This window comes from Panulirus ornatus, chromosome 58 (genome assembly GCF_036320965.1).
Source record: "Panulirus ornatus isolate Po-2019 chromosome 58, ASM3632096v1, whole genome shotgun sequence".
Classification (NCBI taxonomy): domain Eukaryota; kingdom Metazoa; phylum Arthropoda; class Malacostraca; order Decapoda; family Palinuridae; genus Panulirus; species Panulirus ornatus.
The window spans coordinates 716,073-738,406 of NC_092281.1; the positions used below are offsets into that span (position 1 = coordinate 716,073).

General features: G+C 49.0%; 1 protein-coding gene across 1 annotated transcript in view; it reads right to left on the bottom strand.

Annotated features, from left to right (window-relative positions):
* Positions 1-22,334, bottom strand: part of LOC139766590 (reelin-like) — a 96,181-nt gene that overhangs the window by 37,752 nt on the left and 36,095 nt on the right. Inside the window, 19 exon segments of the mRNA XM_071695442.1 lie at positions 1-91; positions 5,141-5,223; positions 7,591-7,814; positions 8,316-8,542; positions 10,347-10,449; positions 10,888-11,156; positions 11,659-11,691; positions 11,693-11,887; positions 12,388-12,565; positions 12,848-12,997; positions 13,437-13,713; positions 16,347-16,535; positions 16,668-16,777; positions 17,463-17,621; positions 17,801-18,011; positions 18,496-18,656; positions 19,327-19,541; positions 20,594-20,758; positions 21,468-21,630. The exon segment at positions 1-91 is cut by the window's left edge and continues 42 nt beyond it. Of these exon segments, the coding sequence (XP_071551543.1) occupies positions 1-91; positions 5,141-5,223; positions 7,591-7,814; positions 8,316-8,542; positions 10,347-10,449; positions 10,888-11,156; positions 11,659-11,691; positions 11,693-11,887; positions 12,388-12,565; positions 12,848-12,997; positions 13,437-13,713; positions 16,347-16,535; positions 16,668-16,777; positions 17,463-17,621; positions 17,801-18,011; positions 18,496-18,656; positions 19,327-19,541; positions 20,594-20,758; positions 21,468-21,630 (3,203 nt within the window).

A 22,334-nucleotide genomic window follows, 5' to 3' on the forward strand; every position in this document is an offset into this window, starting at 1 on the left:
CCATGACAGAGCCCGGCCTCAGCAACCAACCACCGCCCGTGTCGATGTCCGTGAAGGCGGGAACTCCCAGCACCGAGCTGCCCACGTGGATCTGTCAGCACCACAGTGGTTAATGTCAGCACCACAGTGGTTAATGTCAGCACCACAGTGGTTAATGTCAGCACCACAGTGGTAATTGTCAGCACCACAGTGGTAATTGTCAGCACCACAGTGGCGAGTGTCAGCACCACAGTGGTTAATGTCAGCACCACAGTGGTTATTGTCAGCACCACAGTGGTTAATGTCAGCACCACAGTGGTTATTGTCAGCACCACAGTGGTTATTGTCAGCACCACAGTGGTTATTGTCAGCACCACAGTGGTTAGTGTCAGCACCACAGTGGTGAATGTCAGCACCACAGTGGTGAGTGTCAGCACCACAGTGGTGTGTTAGCGCCACAGTGGTTAATGTCAGCACCACAGTGGTTAGTGTCAGCACCACAGTGGTTAATGTCAGCACCACAGTGGTTATTGTCAGCACCACAGTGGTTAATGTCAGCACCACAGTGGTTAATGTCAGCACCACAGTGGTTATTGTCAGCACCACAGTGGTTATTGTCAGCACCACAGTGGTTAATGTCAGCACCACAGTGGTTATTGTCAGCACCACAGTGGTTATTGTCAGCACCACAGTGGTTATTGTCAGCACCACAGTGGTTAATGTCAGCACCACAGTGGTTATTGTCAGCACCACAGTGGTTAATGTCAGCACCACAGTGGTTATTGTCAGCACCACAGTGGTTAATGTCAGCACCACAGTGGTTATTGTCAGCACCACAGTGGTTATTGTCAGCACCACAGTGGTTATTGTCAGCACCACAGTGGTTAATGTCAGCACCACAGTGGTTATTGTCAGCACCACAGTGGTTATTGTCAGCACCACAGTGGTTATTGTCAGCACCACAGTGGTTATTGTCAGCACCACAGTGGTTATTGTCAGCACCACAGTGGTTAATGTCAGCACCACAGTGGTTAATGTCAGCACCACAGTGGTTTTTGTCACACCACAGTGGGTTTAAAGTCCACCACAGTGGGTTTTTGTCGCACCAAAAGTGGGGTTTTTGTCACACCAAAAGTGGTTAAAGTCGCACCAAAAGTGGGTTTTTGTCACACCACAGTGGTTAAATTTTAGCCCACAGTGGTTTTTTGTCACACCACAGTGGTTTATTGTCGCCCCACAGTGGGTTTTTGTCGCACCACAGTTTGGGTTTTTGTCACACCACAGTGGGTTTTTGTCACAAACCCCAGTGGTTTTGTCACACCACAGTGGTTTAAAGTCGCACCACAGTGGTTTAATTTTCAGCCCACAGTGGTTATTGTCAGCAACCCCAGTGGTTATTGTCACAAAACCCCAGTTTATGTCAGCACCCAGTGGTTTATTGTCACACCACAGTGGGTTTAAAGTCGCACCACATGGTTAATGTCAGCCCAAAAGGGTTATTGTCAGCAAACCCCAGTGGTTTTTTGCACACCAAGTGGTTAATGTCACAAAACCCCAGTGGTGAATTTCCAACCACATGGTTATTTTCAGCACCCACAGTGGTTTTTGTCAGCACCACAGTGGGGAGTGTCAGCACCACAGTGGTTAATGTCAAGCACCACAGTGGTTAGTGTCAGCACCACAGTGGTGAGTGTCAGCACCACAGTGGTGTGTTAGCGCCACAGTGGTTAATGTCAGCACCACAGTGGTATTGTCAGCACCACAGTGGTGAGTGTCCTAACCACAGTGGTGAGTGTCAGCACCACAGTGGTGAGTGTCAGCACCACAGTGGTGAGTGTCAGCACCACAGTGGTTAATGTCAAGCACCACAGTGGTTAGTGTCAGCACCACAGTGGTTAGTGTCAGCACCACAGTGGTTATTGTCAGCACCACAGTGGTGAGTGTCCTAACCACAGTGGTGAGTGTCAGCACCACAGTGGTGTGTTAGCGCCACAGTGGTTAATGTCAGCACCACAGTGGTGAGTGTCAGCACCACAGTGGTTATTGTCAGCACCACAGTGGTGAGTGTCAGCACCACAGTGGTTATTGTCAGCACCACAGTGGTTAGTGTCAGCACCACAGTGGTGAGTGTCCTAACCACAGTGGTGAGTGTCAGCACCACAGTGGTTAGTGTCAGCACCACAGTGGTGAGTGTCAGCACCACAGTGGTGTGTTAGCGCCACAGTGGTTAATGTCGCACCACAGTGGTTAGTGTCAGCACCACAGTGGTTAGTGTCAGCACCACAGTGGTGAGTGTCAGCACCACAGTGGTGAGTGTCAGCACCACAGTGGTTAATGTCAAGCACCACAGTGGTTATGTCAGCACCACAGTGGTGTGTTAGCGCCACAGTGGTTAATGTCGCACCACAGTGGTTAGTGTCAGCACCACAGTGGTTATTGTCAGCACCACAGTGGTGTGTTAGCGCCACAGTGGTTAATGTCAGCACCACAGTGGTGAATGTCAGCACCACAGTGGTTAATGTCTGCACCACAGTGGTTAATGTCAGCTCCACAGTGGTTATTGTTCAGCACCACAGTGTTATTGTCAGCACCACAGTGGTTATTGTCGCACCACAGTGGTTAATGTCAAGCACCACAGTGGTTATTGTCACACCACAGTGGTTAATGTCAGCACCAACAGTGGTTATTGTCAGCACCACAGTGGTGAGTGTCAGCACCACAGTGGTAATTGTCAGCACCACAGTGGTTATGTCAGCACCACAGTGGTGAGTGTCCTAACCACAGTGGTGAGTGTCAGCACCACAGTGTTAATGTCAGCACCACAGTGGTATTGTCAGCACCACAGTGGTTAATGTCAAGCACCACAGTGGTTAATGTCAAGCACCACAGTGGTTAATGTCAGCACCAACAGTGGTTATTGTCACACCACAGTGGTTATTGTCACACCACAGTGGTTAATGTCAGCACCAACAGTGGTTATTGTCAGCACCACAGTGGTTAATGTCAAGCACCACAGTGGTTAATGTCAAGCACCACAGTGGTTATTGTCACACCACAGTGGTTAATGTCGCACCACAGTGGTTAATGTCAGCTCCACAGTGGTTATTGTCAGACCACAGTGGTTATTGTCAGCACCACAGTGTTAATGTCAGCACCACAGTGGTGAATGTCAGCACCACAGTGGTGAATGTCAGCACCACAGTGGTGAATGTCAGCACCACAGTGGTGAATGTCAGCACCACAGTGGTAATTGTCAGCACCACATGGTTAATGTCAGCACCACAGTGGTGAATGTCAGCACCACAGTGGTTAGTGTCAGCACCAACAGTGGTTATTGTCAGCACCACAGTGGTGAATGTCAGCACCACAGTGGTGAATGTCAGCACCACAGTGTTAATGTCAGCACCACAGTGTTATTGTCAGCACCACAGTGTTATTGTCAGCACCACAGTGGTTATTGTCAGACCACAGTGGTTATTGTCAGCACCAACAGTGGTTATTGTCAGCACCACATGGTTAATGTCAGCACACAGTGGTTATTGTCACACCACAGTGGTTAATGTCAAGCACCACAGTGGTTTTGTCAGCACCACAGTGGTTAATTGTCAGCACCACAGTGGTTATTGTCAGCACCAACAGTGGTTATTGTCAGCACACAGTGGTTATTGTCAGCACCAACAGTGGTTATTGTCAGCACCACAGTGTTATTGTCAGCACCACAGTGGTTATTGTCAGCAACCACAGTGGTTATTGTCACACCACAGTGTTAATGTCAGCACCACAGTGGTTATTGTCAGCACCACAGTGGTTAGTGTCAGCACCACAGTGGTGAATGTCAGCACCACAGTGGTGAATGTCAGCACCACAGTGGTTATTGTCAGCACCACAGTGGTGAGTGTCAGCACCACAGTGGTGAGTGTCAGCACCACAGTGGTTATTGTTCAGCACCACAGTGGTGAGTGTCAGCACCACAGTGGTGAGTGTCAGCACCACAGTGGTTATGTCAGCACCACAGTGGTGAGTGTCCTAACCACAGTGGTGAGTGTCAGCACCACAGTGGTGAGTGTCAGCAGCACAGTGGTGAGTGTCAGCACCACAGTGGTGAGTGTCAGCACCACAGTGGTGAGTGTCAGCACCACAGTGGTTAGTGTCAGCACCACAGTGGTGAGTGTCAGCACCACAGTGTTAATGTCAGCACCACAGTGGTGAGTGTCAGCACCACAGTGGTGAATGTCAGCACCACAGTGGTGAGTGTCAGCACCACAGTGGTGAGTGTCAGCACCACAGTGGTGAATGTCAGCACCACAGTGGTGAATGTCAGCACCACAGTGGTGAGTGTCAGCACCACAGTGTTATTGTCAGCACCACAGTGGTGAGTGTCAGCACCACAGTGGTGAATGTCAGCACCACAGTGGTGAGTGTCAGCACCACAGTGGTTAATGTCAGCACACAGTGGTTAGTGTCAGCACCACAGTGGTGAGTGTCAGCACCACAGTGGTGAGTGTCAGCACCACAGTGGTGAGTGTCAGCACCACAGTGGTGAGTGTCAGCACCACAGTGGTGAGTGTCAGCACCACAGTGGTGAGTGTCAGCACCACAGTGGTGAGTGTCAGCACCACAGTGGTGAGTGTCAGCACCACAGTGGTGAGTGTCAGCACCACAGTGGTGAATGTCAGCACCACAGTGGTGAGTGTCAGCACCACAGTGGTGAGTGTCAGCACCACAGTGGTGAGTGTCAGCACCACAGTGGTGAGTGTCAGCACCACAGTGGTGAATGTCAGCACCACAGTGGTGAGTGTCAGCACCACAGTGGTGAGTGTCAGCACCACAGTGGTTATTGTCAGCACCACAGTGGTGAGTGTCAGCACCACAGTGGTGAGTGTCAGCACCACAGTGGTGAGTGTCAGCACCACAGTGGTGAGTGTCAGCACCACAGTGGTGAGTGTCAGCACCACAGTGGTGAATGTCAGCACCACAGTGGTTATGTCAGCACCACAGTGGTGAGTGTCAGCACCACAGTGGTTATTGTCAGCACCACAGTGGTGAGTGTCCTAACCACAGTGGTGAGTGTCAGCACCACAGTGGTGAGTGTCAGCAGCACAGTGGTTAATGTCAGCTCCACAGTGGTTATTGTCAGCAACCACAGTGGTTATTGTCGCACCACAGTGGTTATTGTCAGCACCCCACAGAACCTGGACACTTCCGCTCCCGACCACTTCTCAAACTGCTGGGTTGACAGTCCCTCTGGCGGCGATAAACATAAACATGTCAACAAACACTTGTGCTACAGTAATGTCTCTTATTACTAATACATCATTATGGGATCATGTGGGACAACATGGACCTCGGGGAGTCATTATGGGATCATGTGGGACAACATGGACCTCGGGGAGTCATTATGGGATCATGTGGGACAACATGGACCTCGGGGAGTCATTATGGGATCATGTGGGACAACATGGACCTCGGGGAGTCATTATGGGATCATGTGGGACAACATGGACCTCGGGGAGTCATTATGGGATCATGTGGGACAACATGGACCTCGGGGAGTCATTATGGGATCATGTGGGACAACATGGACCTCGGGGAGTCATTATGGGATCATGTGGGACAACATGGACCTCGGGGAGTCATTATGGGATCATGTGGGACAACATGGACCTCGGGGAGTCATTATGGGATCATGTGGGACAACATGGACCTCGGGGAGTCATTATGGGATCATGTGGGACAACATGGACCTCGGGGAGTCATTATGGGATCATGTGGGACAACATGGACCTCGGGGAGTCATTATGGGATCATGTGGGACAACATGGACCTCGGGGAGTCATTATGGGATCATGTGGGACAACATGGACCTCGGGGAGTCATTATGGGATCATGTGGGACAACATGGACCTCGGGGAGTCATTATGGGATCATGTGGGACAACATGGACCTCGGGGAGTCATTATGGGATCATGTGGGACAACATGGACCTCGGGGAGTCATTATGGGATCATGTGGGACAACATGGACCTCGGGGAGTCATTATGGGATCATGTGGGACAACATGGACCTCGGGGAGTCATTATGGGATCATGTGGGACAACATGGACCTCGGGGAGTCATTATGGGATCATGTGGGACAACATGGACCTCGGGGAGTCATTATGGGATCATGTGGGACAACATGGACCTCGGGGAGTCATTATGGGATCACGTGGGACAACATGGACCTCGGGGAGTCATTATGGGATCATGTGGGACAACATGGACCTCGGGGAGTCATTATGGGATCATGTGGGACAACATGGACCTCGGGGAGTCATTATGGGATCATGTGGGACAACATGGACCTCGGGGAGTCATTATGGGATCATGTGGGACAACATGGACCTCGGGGAGTCATTATGGGATCATGTGGGACAACATGGACCTCGGGGAGTCATTATGGGATCATGTGGGACAACATGGACCTCGGGGAGTCATTATGGGATCACGTGGGACAACATGGACCTCGGGGAGTCATTATGGGATCATGTGGGACAACATGGACCTCGGGGAGTCATTATGGGATCATGTGGGACAACATGGACCTCGGGGAGTCATTATGGGATCATGTGGGACAACATGGACCTCGGGGAGTCATTATGGGATCATGTGGGACAACATGGACCTCGGGAGTCATTATGGGATCACGTGGGACAACATGGACCTCGGGGAGTCATTATGGGATCATGTGGGACAACATGGACCTCGGGGAGTCATTATGGGATCATGTGGGACAACATGGACCTCGGGGAGTCATTATGGGATCACGTGGGACAACATGGACCTCGGGGAGTCATTATGGGATCATGTGGGACAACATGGACCTCGGGGAGTCATTATGGGATCATGTGGGACAACATGGACCTCGGGGAGTCATTATGGGATCATGTGGGACAACATGGACCTCGGGGAGTCATTATGGGATCACGTGGGACAACATGGACCTCGGGGAGTCATTATGGGATCACGTGGGACAACATGGACTTCAGAGAATGTCATTATATCTAATGTATGTGATAATATCTAAGGCCAAAAGGAAGAAAAAAATTGCATGTACATGATGGGTGTAACCAGGGCCCTGGGGAGGACCACGGGCGTAACCAGGGCCCTGGGGAGGACCACGGGGGTAGCCAGGGCCCTGGGGAGGACCACGGGCGTAACCAGGGCCCTGGGGAGGACCACGGGGGTAACCAGGGCCCTGGGGAGGACCACGGGCGTAACCAGGGCCCTGGGGAGGACCACGGGGGTAGCCAGGGCCCTAGGAGGACCACGGGGGTAACCAGGGCCCTGGAAGGACCTCAGGGGTAACCAGGGCCCTGGGGAGAAGTGTGGCGGCCAAACACCACAACAGTATGCTGTAAGTGTGGCTGGAGCTGATGTATGTGACCAATGGAGCAGTCCACATCATGTGGTGCTGGTCCACTCTGGTCTTGATCAGTGGAGCAGTCCACATCATGTGGTGCTGGTCGTCTCGCCCTCCACATGGTCCTCTCCACTGGTCACCTTCCTGAGTGAACATTAACCCGAGGTTTTCCTCACACACCAACATGACGAGGTGTCTCTCTCACTCACTCTCAAAGTCTTCATTGAACGTCTGAGGTTTGCCCTGCGTGAGGATACACGACTCCTCGCCGTCGTAGTCATCATCACACACACAGTGGTCACCGTTGATGCAGTAGCCATGACCACCACAGTGGTGGACGCAGGAGGGGCCGATGTACACGTTGTCAATGCCCCAGGGCGTGGCGGCCTCCCTGGCTCTGTAGCGTCCTTGCCACCACCTGAACCTCACACGTCTGCCACCAGCAGGAGCCGTGCCGGGAAGACAGGTCTATATTATACCAACTCGACTTCATAGAACTATATCTCAACGTATAGTTGACCTCATATACGAATCAGAGTTACCTACATTATAGCTTATATGTTAGGGATATATCAGTTATATTTGTGGTGCTGAGGGGCACATATAAGAAGCCATTAAAGACGAGGAAGTCGTGAGGTACAAAGACGCTGGAGGCGTCAAACTGAATTATCTGTTAAGGAAAAGAAATGGTTGATAAGGAGGAGAAGCAGACAGCCTTGAGGAACACCGCTGATGGGAAAGGAGGTTGACACATGAGGGACAACAGATAAGGATCTGCCAGTGAGCGAGGTAAATATGACAATAAGAAAAGTCAACAAGACACCATCATAGAGATGAACCCTCACACTCTAACTCCATAACCAATATATAAACAATAGTTCATGTAGTTCTTTGAGGCTAACATTGTAACCTCGACATAGCAGCTCCAACTGACCCACATATCTGGAGGTCACTGAGGGGCACCACCTCCCTCCTCCAGTGGCGGGCACTGTTGGGGTAGAAGACGGTGGGCGTCCGTAGTTCGTGGAGACAGTCTGGGCTGGAGGTTGTACGTGGGGCGGGCATGGGTCGGACCGTCTGCCACGTACGGCCATAATCTGAGCTATACTCCAGGGTTACGTTGTGTTCACGACCAGTCACCTCCCCACAACCAACCTTCAACTACACATCAACCAAGTGTTATTATAACTACACAATAAGCAAGTGTTATTATAACTACACAACAACCAAGTGTTATTACAACTACACAACAACCAAGTGTTATTACAACTACACATCAACCAAGTGTTATTACAACTACACAACAACCAAGTGTTATTACAACTACACAACAACCAAGTGTTATCATAACTACACAACAACCAAGTGTTATTATAACTACACAATAAGCAAGTGTTATTATAACTACACAACAACCAAGTGTTATTACAACTACACAACAACCAAGTGTTATCATAACTACACAACAACCAAGTGTTATTACAACTACACAATAAGCAAGTGTTATTATAACTACACAACAACCAAGTGTTATTACAACTACACAACAACCAAGTGTTATCATAACTACACAACAACCAAGTGTTATTACAACTACACAACAACCAAGTGTTATTACAACTACACATCAACCAAGTGTTATTATAACTACACAACAACCAAGTGTTATTATAACTACACAACAACCAAGTGTTATTATAACTACACAACAAGCAAGTGTTATTACAACTACACAACAACCAAGTGTTATTATAACTACACAACAACCAAGTGTTATTATAACTACACAACAACCAAGTGTTATTACAACTACACATCAACCAAGTGTTATCATAACTACACAACAAGTGTTATTATAACTACACAACAACCAAGTGTTATTATAACTACACAACAAGCAAGTGTTATTACAACTACACAACAACCAAGTGTTATTATAACTACACAACAACCAAGTGTTATTATAACTACACAACAACCAAGTGTTATATCTAATAACTACACAACTAAAACAAGTTTATATAACTAACACAACAAAAGTATTAATATAACACAAATCCAAGTATCTAAATAAATCATAAAATAATCTAAGGAAAATCATAACTAAAAAGATCTATATACTTCATAATGGATCTAAGATATCATCAAAAATTACTAGATAAACATAAAGTATCTAAGATACATAAAGTATTTAAGATAAATCATAAAGTATCTAGAATAATCTTAAAGTATCTAAGATAAATCATAAAGTATCTAAGATGAATCATAAAGTATCTAAGATAAACCATAAAGTATCTAAGATGAATCATAAAGTATCTAAGATGAATCATAAAGTATCTAAGATAAATCATAAAGTATCTAAGATAAATCATAAAGTATCTAAGATGAATCATAAAGTATCTAAGATAAATCATAAAGTATCTAAGATAAATCATAAAGTATCTAAGATGAATCATAAAGTATCTAAGATGAATCATAAAGTATCTAAGATGAATCATAAAGTATCTAAGATGAATCATAAAGTATCTAAGATAAATCATAAAGTATCTAAGATGAATCATAAAGTATCTAAGATAAATCATAAAGTATCTAAGATGAATAATAAAGTATCTAAGATAAATCATAAAGTATCTAAGATGAATTATAAAGTATCTAAGATAAATCATAAAGTATCTAAGATGAATCATAAAGTATCTAAGATGAATCATAAAGTATCTAAGATAAATCATAAAGTATCTAAGATAAATCATAAAGTATCTAAGATAAATCATAAAGTATCTAAGATGAATCATAAAGTATCTAAGATAAATCATAAAGTATCTAAGATAAATCATAAAGTATCTAAGATAAATCATAAAGTATCTAAGATGAATGATAATAATTATTTGTGTTTCCAGCAGAGTGTAGGATGGGTCCAGGTGAGATGATGACACCAGAGATCAACACAAGACTTGAGGAAGCTTACGTCGAACTGGAGGACGGAGTGAGGGTCGACGGTCAGGTCACGGGTGTAGAGGGCGTGTTCACCTTCCTGTGACCCGAACACCAGCCCCAGGTACGGGTCAGGCCTGAAGAAGACCACACTAGTATACTGGCACACTCAACACTGACCCCCTAACACACACACACACACACACACACACCACACACGTGTATTCAAAAAGATACTACATCTTCCATGTAATGGATGACATCACTACGTCTACTATGACAATTGTTATTTCTGATACAAGAGCCAGAATCCTTCATGCTCATTTGTGGGTAAATTGTTCATATGAGAAGTAGTTCAGTTGCCTGATTCATGATGAACTGTTGTGAACAGAAGACATGACCTAACATGGGTCATGACACTTTACGTTTGATGAACAATATCAGACTTCCAGACTGGACACAGTACTATACTAACATTATGGCTCTTAAGACTAAAGGTTAATCTTCATATTGTATGAGTATGAACATTGCTTAACAATGACTCATGTTTGACTCAACGTTGATGACCAACTTACTCATCACACATTTGCCTGACTTGGCCAGCTGGCCAGTCGACCCAAGCATCAGCCATGGGCGTCAGCTGATTGAAGTTATCATAAAGGACATTCGGGGTGATGGTCATGCCACCGATGAACACGTTATCCAGGGCCCAGGTGTGGCTGGACACGCCGCCGTGCTGCGGTTGCCACACGCGGAACCTGGTGGCGTTGGTCAGAGCCATGGGGACGTCTGCCAGGGTGATGGACACGAACACTGGCTCTGGGTGAGCCTGGTAGTGCATCTCCTGTGGCAGGGACACGGCTACTTCAGGCTGGGCCCTACAGCTCTCTCTCTCTCTCTCTCTCTCTCTCTCTCTCTCTCTCTCTCTCTCTCTCTCTCTCGTTCTATATACACCCAACACATTAATTGATCTTTACTGATGGTTCGATAGATTTCAAAATGAACACTACTGTTGGCTCGGTGATAAGCGTTAATATTTCTTAATAATATGGTACATGATCTGTACAGTAATTACTCTCGAAATAAAAAGATACATTACAACTGTTTGTAAACATTACACATTACATTGTGTACATTGGTGTCTACACATTGAGAAATATATAAAAGAAAACCATGGTTAGGAAATGCCAGGCCACCAACACTAGTATACCACTCGTCGTAATATACTTCGTTCATTGTGTCATATTGTCCAACACATAACCTGTTTTTGTTTTCTGTCCATACATGGTCTCTCTCTCTCTCTCTCTCTCTCTCTCTCTCTCTCTCTCTCTCTCTCTCTCTCTCACCTTCAGCAGTTCCCAGGTGATGCCTCCAGGTGATGGAGTACTGCACCAGGATACCGTAGGCCCTGGAGGGCAGGTCTTCCTCCTCCTGGGGCACCGCGCCCTCGGGGAGCGTGGCGCTCCGCTTGTGTCGGCCGCCCGTCACCTTGTGGCAGCCCATCTGGACGGTGAACTGCAGGAACTGACCAGCTGTCATGTCCAGGTCTATGGTCGTGGCCATCCTCAACCCTTCCTGCGGAGTAACACACACACACACGATAGTCACACGGCCCCCTCACAACCTCATTATCATTACTCACGTGTTATAACAACAACATGATTGCTAACGTGAGGATTACACAAATATTGGCATTTCTTCAATACACATTTCTCTCTCTCGCTATGACTATATCCTAAAAGAACAACATTCCATTTAGTGAATATTCCTAAAAGAAACGGACTGATAAACAAGATGAAAACTGCTTAGTTTTTAACCTATAATATTAAAGTTTTCTTAGATTCATTAACCGGGTGTGGTGTATCATGTTATAGTGGAATCTGATCCATTAACCGGGTCTGGTGTATCATGTTATAGTGGAATCTGATTCATTAACCGGGTCTGGTGTATCATGTTATAGTGGAATCTGATCCATTAACCGGGTGTGGTGTATCATGTTGTAGTGGACTCAGATACGGTTGTTGGGTCAATGTGAGGTTGTGGGTGAGGCGCCGAGTCTGACTTGGTTGTGTTACCTTGAAGAAGACGAGAGCGGATCCAGACACGACCACCCCACACCTCTGCGACACCTCTGATCCGTGAGCCTGTAGCCACAGTGCCTCCTGCAGGTCAGACTGAGCGAAGGTGTCCAGCAGTTCACAAGGCAACACCTGAGCCGGTACACAGTAAGGCCCGAAGTAACCTTCATCACACCTGCCACACAGACACACACAAACACACATACACATAGAAACTGTGATACAACACAACAACAACAAAAGCTTCAGTAATATCACAATATTGACAATATTTGTATGTCGTCCATTGAGACCAGAATGTAAACATGATGACAAAATCTGTCAGCAGACCTGGGATGCGGGAAGAGGACCTGGGATGCGGGAGGAAGACCTGGGATACGGGAGGAGGACCTGGGATACGGGAGGAGGACCTGGGATGCAGGAGGAGGACTGTAAGTACGTGAGGGAGAGGACTCACAGGCAGGTGTGGTTGACGCAGCGTCCGTGGCCAGAGCACATCCACGGACACGAGTCTCCCACGTACATGTTGTCGATGGCCCAGGAGGCCGCCCGGGACCCCTCCACGCCCCCTGCGTCCTCCACCAGCCGCAGCCGCGTCCGCTTACCCCTGCAAGTACAGTACGTACACCTCACACCCTCACCCTCAACCCACACACCCTCACCCTCAACCCACACACCCTCACCCTCACACCCCCGTCCCACACACCCTCACCCCACATACCTCACTCTTAACCCACACACCCCGCACCCTCACCCCACACAAACTTCACCCTCCAGCAAACATTTTACTCCTCCTCACCAACACCCCAAACCACTCAGGTCCTCACCTTGCAACTCACATACCTCACACTACACAGCTCCCTCACACAGTCCATAATGTGGCTGAGGAAGGGGATCTCATAACCTGAATGAATTATTATATAATACAAACATCATCAACAGTAACAATATGACATGTCTCGCACATGATCTCGTGCGTGAGATGTCTCGCACATGATCTCGTGCATGAGAAGTCTCGCACAGTAAGACGGGGTCACGTGACGTACATAGCTGTCCTGGGGAGAGTGGTGGTGACACGTGTCCAGGCTGGGTGGATGGCTGTGGTGTAGGTGGAGGGCAGGTGGTAGGTGTGGCACTCCACCAGGGGCGGAGCGCACAGCTCCCGCACCAGCTTCCAGCTCTTCCCGTTGTCCAGGGAATACTGGAGCAGGACCGTGGGCGTGGCGCCCGCCCCGCCCCCACCGCCACACCCAACCTTGATGTCAAACTGGACGACTGACGCCTCCGTCGCCTGGAAGTCCCAGGTCTCGGCGTACTTGGGACCTGTGGGATGCGAGACGTGGGAGTTATACACCATCCTGACTCACTACTGTGGGATGCGAGACGTGGGAGTTATACACCACCCTGACTCACTACTGTGGGATGCGAGACGTGGGAGTTATACACCATCCTGACTCACTACTGTGGGATGCGAGACGTGGGAGTTATACACCACCCTGACTCACTACTGTGGGATGCGAGACGTGGGAGTTATACACCATCCTGACTCACTACTGTGGGATGCGAGACGTGGGAGTTATACACCATCCTGACTCACTACTGTGGGATGCGAGACGTGGGAATCATACACCATCCTGACTCACTACTGTGGGATGCGAGACGTGGGAGTTATACACCATCCTGACTCACTACTGTGGGATGCGAGACGTGGGAGTTATATACACCACCCTGACTCACTACTGTGGGATGCGAGACGTGGGAGTTATACACCACCCTGACTCACTACTGTGGGATGCGAGACGTGGGAGTTATACACCATCCTGACTCACTACTGTGGGATGCGAGACGTGGGAGTTATACACCACCCTGACTCACTACTGTGGGATGCGAGACGTGGGAGTTATACACCACCCTGACTCACTACTGTGGGATGCGAGACGTGGGAGTTATACACCATCCTGACTCACTACTGTGGGATGCGAGACGTGGGAGTTATACACCACCCTGACTCACTACTGTGGGATGCGAGACGTGGGAGTTATACACCACCCTGACTCACTACTGTGGGATGCGAGACGTGGGAGTTATACACCATCCTGACTCACTACTGTGGGATGCGAGACGTGGGAGTTATATACACCACCCTGACTCACTACTGTGGGATGCGAGACGTGGGAGTTATACACCACCCTGACTCACTACTGTGGGATGCGAGACGTGGGAGTTATACACCACCCTGACTCACTACTGTGGGATGCGAGACGTGGGAGTTATATACACCACCCTGACTCACTACTGTGGGATGCGAGACGTGGGAGTTATACACCACCCTGACTCACTACTGTGGGATGCGAGACGTGGGAGTTATACACCACCCTGACTCACTACTGTGGGATGCGAGACGTGGGAGTTATACACCATCCTGACTCACTACTGTGGGATGCGAGACGTGGGAGTTATACACCACCCTGACTCACTACTGTGGGATGCGAGACGTGGGAGTTATACACCATCCTGACTCACTACTGTGGGATGCGAGACGTGGGAGTTATACACCATCCTGACTCACTACTGTGGGATGCGAGACGTGGGAGTTATACACCATCCTGACTCACTACTGTGGGATGCGAGACGTGGGAGTTATACACCACCCTGACTCACTACTGTGGGATGCGAGACGTGGGAGTTATACACCACCCTGACTCACTACTGTGGGATGCGAGACGTGGGAGTTATACACCACCCTGACTCACTACTGTGGGATGCGAGACGTGGGAGTTATACACCACCCTGACTCACTACTGTGGGATGCGAGACGTGGGAGTTATACACCACCCTGACTCACTACTGTGGGATGCGAGACGTGGGAGTTATACACCATCCTGACTCACTACTGTGGGATGCGAGACGTGGGAGTTATACACCATCCTGACTCACTACTGTGGGATGCGAGACGTGGGAATCATACACCATCCTGACTCACCACTGCTGTATACATCCTGACTCACTACTGCTGTATACATCATGACTCACTACTGCTGTATACATCATGACTCACTACTGCTGTATACATCATGACTCACTACTGCTGTATACATCATGACTCACTACTGCTGTATACATCATGACTCACTACTGCTGTATACATCATGACTCACTACTGCTGTATACATCATGACTCACTACTGCTGTATACATCATGACTCACTACTGCTGTATACATCATGACTCACTACTGCTGTATACATCATGACTCACTACTGCTCTGTACATCTCATAATCCTCATATGATTGTTCCATTACTGATGACTGAAGACTCATTGACCTACAATGGGCTTCATAGTTCAGTGGCTAACATCTAAGCTTCCACACAAGTAATGCGGGTTCGAATCCTGGTGTTTGTGGCTACTGTATATTGTATGTAAGCGCGGTGGACGTACATAATAGTTGGTTAAGATCCCTCTGGATCCTCCCTGTTCGTGGTCCTCCTCAGTCAAAACTCTCGTCTTTTAGCTTTGTATGTTTAGAAGATTTTGAGATCTTACATTGATAGCCAATGTCCAGGTCATCCATGTATGTCTGATCAGGTCCAAGTACTTATCCCTGAGGCACCCCACTTGTCACGTGCAGCCAATCACAGGTTCATTGTTTACAACAAAACAGAGTTTGATGTCGATAGATCGCTCACTTTAATCCATGTACACATACACAATGGAAGAAATGGGAGAGTAGAAAAAAAGGCATAGCAGGAGATATATATAGAAGACCAGCGTGAGGGCACAGTGGAGGGCGAGCGACGCAAGTGGGAGGTGAGTGAGGCAAGTGGGAGGTGAGTGAGGCAAGTGGGAGGTGAGTGAGGCAAGTGGAAGGTGAGTAAGGCAAGTGGGAGGTGGGTGACGCAAGTGGGAGGTGAGTGACGGAAGGAAGACAGTGTGGGCGGGGTAAGGCAGGGTTACCAGTGGCTCCTGAGAACAAGAGGACGTGGTCGTTGTCTCTGCCACAGCCAGGGGTCTGGGCGGCGCCCTCCGTCAGGAACCAGGGGCTCGACGCTGACGTGTTGCCGTCGAAGGCGTCGAAGATGGTGAGAGGTAAAGTCTCGTTGGCCAGCACCATCACGTTGTCCAGGTGCCACTCTGCTCGCTCCCCTGCAACACACAGTGATGTTACTACTACTACTGTTACTACTACTGTTACTACTACTACTACTACTACTGTTGCTACTACTGTTACTACTACTACTGTTACTACTACTACTCCCTGCCAACAGCTATACTCACCCTGGGAGGGGTCGTCTGCCATCATCATGTCGTTGTACCCCTGCCACCAGCGGAAGCGAGTCTGGCGTGTGCGCGCGTCCTGGGGCAAGGGGATGAAGAACGCCTCCCTCCTGAGCAAGGGAGATCAAAAACCTGAGTGTCTGGTCTACGGCCGCCCAACCTGGTCAATCATGTTGACCACAAAGATACAGACGACTGTCTTATGGACAGGTAAATAATGATGAACACCTACCAACATGATCTTATCAGTTCTCGTCATCAAACTGTCGCAGATTAGTACAGAAATTGCGTTTCTGTTACGAGATGACGTAGATTTACTTTCATTCACAGAGATGTTTCTCAACAATGGTATGATGATAAGTTCGTGTGGCAAAGTAACTTTATACCTGCTGGTGGTCATGAGCCTAGCCAACATACCTGCTGGTGGTGGTCATGAGCCTAGCCAACATACCTGCTGGTGGTGGTCATGAGCCTAGCCAACATACCTGCTGGTGGTCATGAACCTAGCCAACATACCTGCTGCTAGTGGTCATGAGCCTAGCCAACATACCTGCTGGTGGTGGTCATGAGCCTAGCCAACATACCTGCTGGTGGTCACTGCTGCTAGTGGTCATGAGCCTAGCCAACATACCTGCTGGTGGTGGTCATGAGCCTAGCCAACATACCTGCTGGTGGTCATGAACCTAGCCAACATACCTGCTGCTAGTGGTCATGAGCCTAGCCAACATACCTGCTGGTGGTGGTCATGAACCTAGCCAACATACCTGCTGGTGGTCATGAGCCTAGCCAACATACCTGCTGGTGGTCTGGGTAGGTTCAAACTGCTGCAGGTGTGTCCAGGTCTGGCTGTTGTCCCTGGAGTACTGGAGGACAACGTTATCACGAGGCACCTGACCCAGCTGACACCTGCCCCCGACCTCAGACGACCCCACCTGCAGGTTGAACACCAGGAACCTGCAACCAACACCAGAGACTTGCAACAACACCATCAGGTCTGGACTACAAGGTGATGTCATCTTGAAAACCTACAGTTAAACTACAGAATCACCAGGTTAACAACTGTTTCTACATGAATGGTGAACGGGTCATTAGGATGGTTATATTGCCATAGTAAACACTCAGCCACGTCCTACTTGATGTATCTGGTGTCCATCTCCCTGGTGGTGGCGAAGCGCGGGCCCGCGTCAGAGAAGAGGAGGGAGTTGCCAGTGTGGTGAGGTCCGCAGCCCAGGGAGAGCGAGGCTCCCTCCGTCCGCTCCCACATGCCCGACGCTTCCTCACCCTCGTCAAAGTTGTCGCGCATCCACTGTGGGTTCCTGGACGGGAACCGCCCGCAGTACGTCCCTTGAAGCACACATGACAACATTACCTGAGTCAGTCAGCATGGGTCACTTGGGGATCAATATACGAGTCAGCATGGGTCACTTGGGGATCTATATACGAGTCTGTATGGGTCACTTGGGGATCTATATACGAGTCAGTATGGGTCACCTGGGGATCTATATACGAGTCAGTATGGGTCACTTGGGGATCTATATACGAGTCAGTATGGGTCACTTGGGGATCTATATACGAGTCAGTATGGGTCACTTGGGGATCTATATGTATGTCCAGTAATGTCCTGCCTGACCAACATCATCAACTGATGACCTGATGGTCTATGATGACCTTATCTGCTCGAGGACACTTGTTCACTGTGGTTCACTGTGTTGAAAGAGTGACAGTCTCCTAGTTGTCCCTCTGACATCAGGTGTGTGTGTGTGTGTGTGTGTGTGTGTGTGTGTGTGTGTGGTGTGTGTGTGCAGTGTGGGGTTAGCAGGGAACCTACCATTGTAGCCCTTGTCACACTTGCAGAGGCCGGCGGCGGTGCAGAGGCCATGACCGTGGCAGAGGTAGGGGCAGGGTGGCCCTATGTACAGGTCCCGCAGCGCGAACTCGCCCACCGTCGTCTCCCCCGGGTTGTCCTGCATCCACCTCAGGTGCACCGACCTGCCACCCACCATCACAGCTTCGTCAGTAACTCCTCCTCCTCCTCACATACCTTAATGTAACCTGGCATACACCTAACCTTGTCTCGCCTTCACCTAACCTAACCTAACTTAGTCTCACCTTCACCTACCATCCCTTCACCTGACCTACCCTCCACCTAATCTAGTCTCGCCTTCACCTGACCTACCCTTCACCTAACCTAACCTAAGGTTTACACACCACGCTTCAGTCTAAACTGAAACCATAGGTTATAATAAATTGTAATGTTTCCTCAGTTGTACATTCAGAACTTAATTTCATTTATATATTCTTAAGTAGTTTAGATTTGGTAGATTATACTTGGACAACTGGTAATCCTAATACATTATGTTGTTCTACCAGTCTGTTCACAGCTGCAGGCAACACAGCTGTTCTACCAGTCTGTTCACAGCTGCAGGCAACACAGCTGTTCTACCAGCCTGTTCACAGCTGCAGTTAATACATGATGATAATAATGTAAGGCTACATGATGACGTCACAGCACATGAATACCATATCATACATGATTATTCAACATTATTCATTGTAAAATCCGGTGAGGGAACGCCAAGCTTTCTTGGTGTTGACAGAAGAACAAGATCACGTGTGAGGCTGACGGTGGCGACCCGACACTTCACTGCGAGCCACTCACCCCTGGGCCAACCTGTGGTCGACTGGCAGCAGGATGCGGGTCCAGGGCCCGTGGTGACCAGGCCGGTACAGGCTTGGCTCACTGGGACCGGTACAGTGCAAGGCTGAGGATGGACATCCCTCCCGCACCAGAGACCAACTCACTCCTCCGTCCTTGGAGTACTGCAGCAAGACGGGTCGCCCCACACCCGACCTCTCACTACAGCCAACACTGATCTGTGGGTACATCAGCGGAGCTAGGATTAACCCTAGGTTAAGGTGGACACATTATAGACAGTCACATTAACTCCTCTGGTTAAGGTGGACACATTATAAGCAGTCTCCTCTATAACCGGAATCAGCATGGCTCCCGAAGGCATCACTTCTACAACTACAATTGTTCCATTAAAACAAACATGGCAGTTACCACAGGACTACGACCATAATACACGCGTGTGTAAGACTACATAACACAGCCTTCCACAGAGGCTTGACGACTGGCCTACAATATGAACTATGATAGTTTGATGAGGCAGATGTCACACAGGAAACACTGAACCATCTCCTCAGCCAACGTACCGCAGTCATGGTTACCATTTTACCGTCACCATATTTGCTCCTCGGTCGTATAATGTACACAATACTCATACTTCAAAGCACCAGCTTCAGCACTACGTGTATCACAGCCTTAGCTGCAGGAAGTCCCAAGATTAACCCATCTAGAAAGTAGAGAATATAACAGCCTTCCACCCCCCCCCCCTCCACACACACACACACACACACACACACACACACATACACAGATACCATAGGGCCAGTTTCGCCAGTCCACCATGTACGTATATCGAAATTCTCCCCTCCAGTTTTCACTTTTCCAAAAGAAGGAACAGAGAAGGGGGCCAAGTGAGGCTTTTCCCTCTAAGGCTCAGTCCTCTGTTCTTAACGCTACCTCGCTAACTCAGGAAATGTCCAATCACTGTGTTACTGGAGGCCGTATTCAACGTACAGTCATACCGTCACCAGGAACCACCATGAGCATGTAAACACACGAGCACAAACCAATGGTCATGTAGCACGAACTGTATAACTTGTAAACGAAGCCTCGTCAGATAAACATGTCTTGGGTGTAAACATACATGCGTGAGGCAGGCTGAAGGTGGGAGGGTCAGGGAAAGGTGGTGAGAGATGGGATGACTTAGTAGTTAGTGTATGAGGAAGAGAGGTACACGGCCGGTATACAAACATGACACCGCCCCGTCTGTCTACATCAACAAACTGTGTCAACTTACCTGGAATGATATGATGTCATCTTGTGACAGAGCCAGAGGCTTCGTGACGGCCAGACGCACAGGTTCGGGTCCGTCCATGACCTGCGCCAGGTCCTGGCTGCCGCAGTAGTCGCTCTGGTGGTTCCTGGTCACCTGCAGCCATGGCGAGGCTACCACAGAGCCGGACTGGCAGTGGGAGAGGAAGTGTTACCACACGAGTAGAGTCACGGTAGCTGTGTGGACACCGCAGATGTGTGGCTACCACAGGTGTATGGTCACCCCACGGGCATGGTTACCACAGGTACATGTTATCTCAGGTGTGGGGTCACCCCAGGTGTGGGGGTCACCCCAGGTGTATGGTCACACAGGTATATGGACACCCAAAGTGTATTACCACCTCAGGTGTGTACTTTATAGTTTGTATAACACTGTCTTCTCTTTAAGTATTCTGTGAATCATGAAATTTCACATTTCTATTTATGAAATGAAACACACACAAACAAACACACACACCACTCACACACACACACACACACACACACACACACACACACACACACACACACAAAGAGCACTGAAGGAAGCATCTGGGAGATGAAGGAGACATACTTGTAGAGAAAGAAGAAAAGTTTGTGGAGACACAAGTCCAGATGGAACAGGAGAAACATATCAGAAATCTTACCAACGTAAACATTAATTTCAGTCGTTCATTGTATCAATAATTATGCTAGGTTGATTCTACACACATACGTACACCTCAGCAGATACACAGATAATAATAATAAATGGATTAGAATAAATTCCTGCTGAAGAAATGTAAGATGAATGGCAGACGATCCATCAGGATCAACGAAGGTCATCAGTACATACAGACAGTCAACACTGAGCAACTCACAGCAAAGTCAGCTTGTAGTGATGTGACCTGGACGTCAGGGTATATCCTCAGGTTGTCCACGGCCCACTGGTTCTTACCATTGTGCTTCGGTTGCCACAACCTGAACCTGACCACACCGGACTCGCTCTCTACCACCTCCTCCTCCAGCTGGGCACGGAACAGACTGCGGGAAACACACACACACACATGACCCAGGTGTTCCTGCAGGAGCGACCAACACACACACATGACCCAGGTGTTCCTGCAGGAGCGACCAACACACACACGACCCAGGTGTTCCTGCAAGAGCGACCAACACACACACATGACCCAGGTGTTCCTGCAGGAGCGACCAACACACACATGACCCAGGTGTTCCTGCAGGAGCGACCAACACACACACATGACCCAGGTGTTCCTGCAGGAGCGACCAACACACACACGACCCAGGTGTTCCTGCAAGAGCGACCAACACACACACATGACCCAGGTGTTCCTGCAGGAGCGACCAACACACACATGACCCAGGTGTTCCTGCAGGAGCGACCAACACACACATGACCCAGGTGTTCCTGCAGGAGCGTCCAACACACACATGACCCAGGTGTTCCTGCAGGAGCGACCAACACACACATGACCCAGGTGTTCCTGCAGGAGCGACCAACACACACACATGACCCAGGTGTTCCTGCAGGAGCGACCAACACACACATGACCCAGGTGTTCCTGCAGGAGCGTCCAACACACACATGACCCAGGTGTTCCTGCAGGAGCGACCAACACACACACATGACCCAGGTGTTCCTGCAGGAGCGACCAACACACACATGACCCAGGTGTTCCTGCAGGAGCGACCAACACACACATGACCCAGGTGTTCCTGCAGGA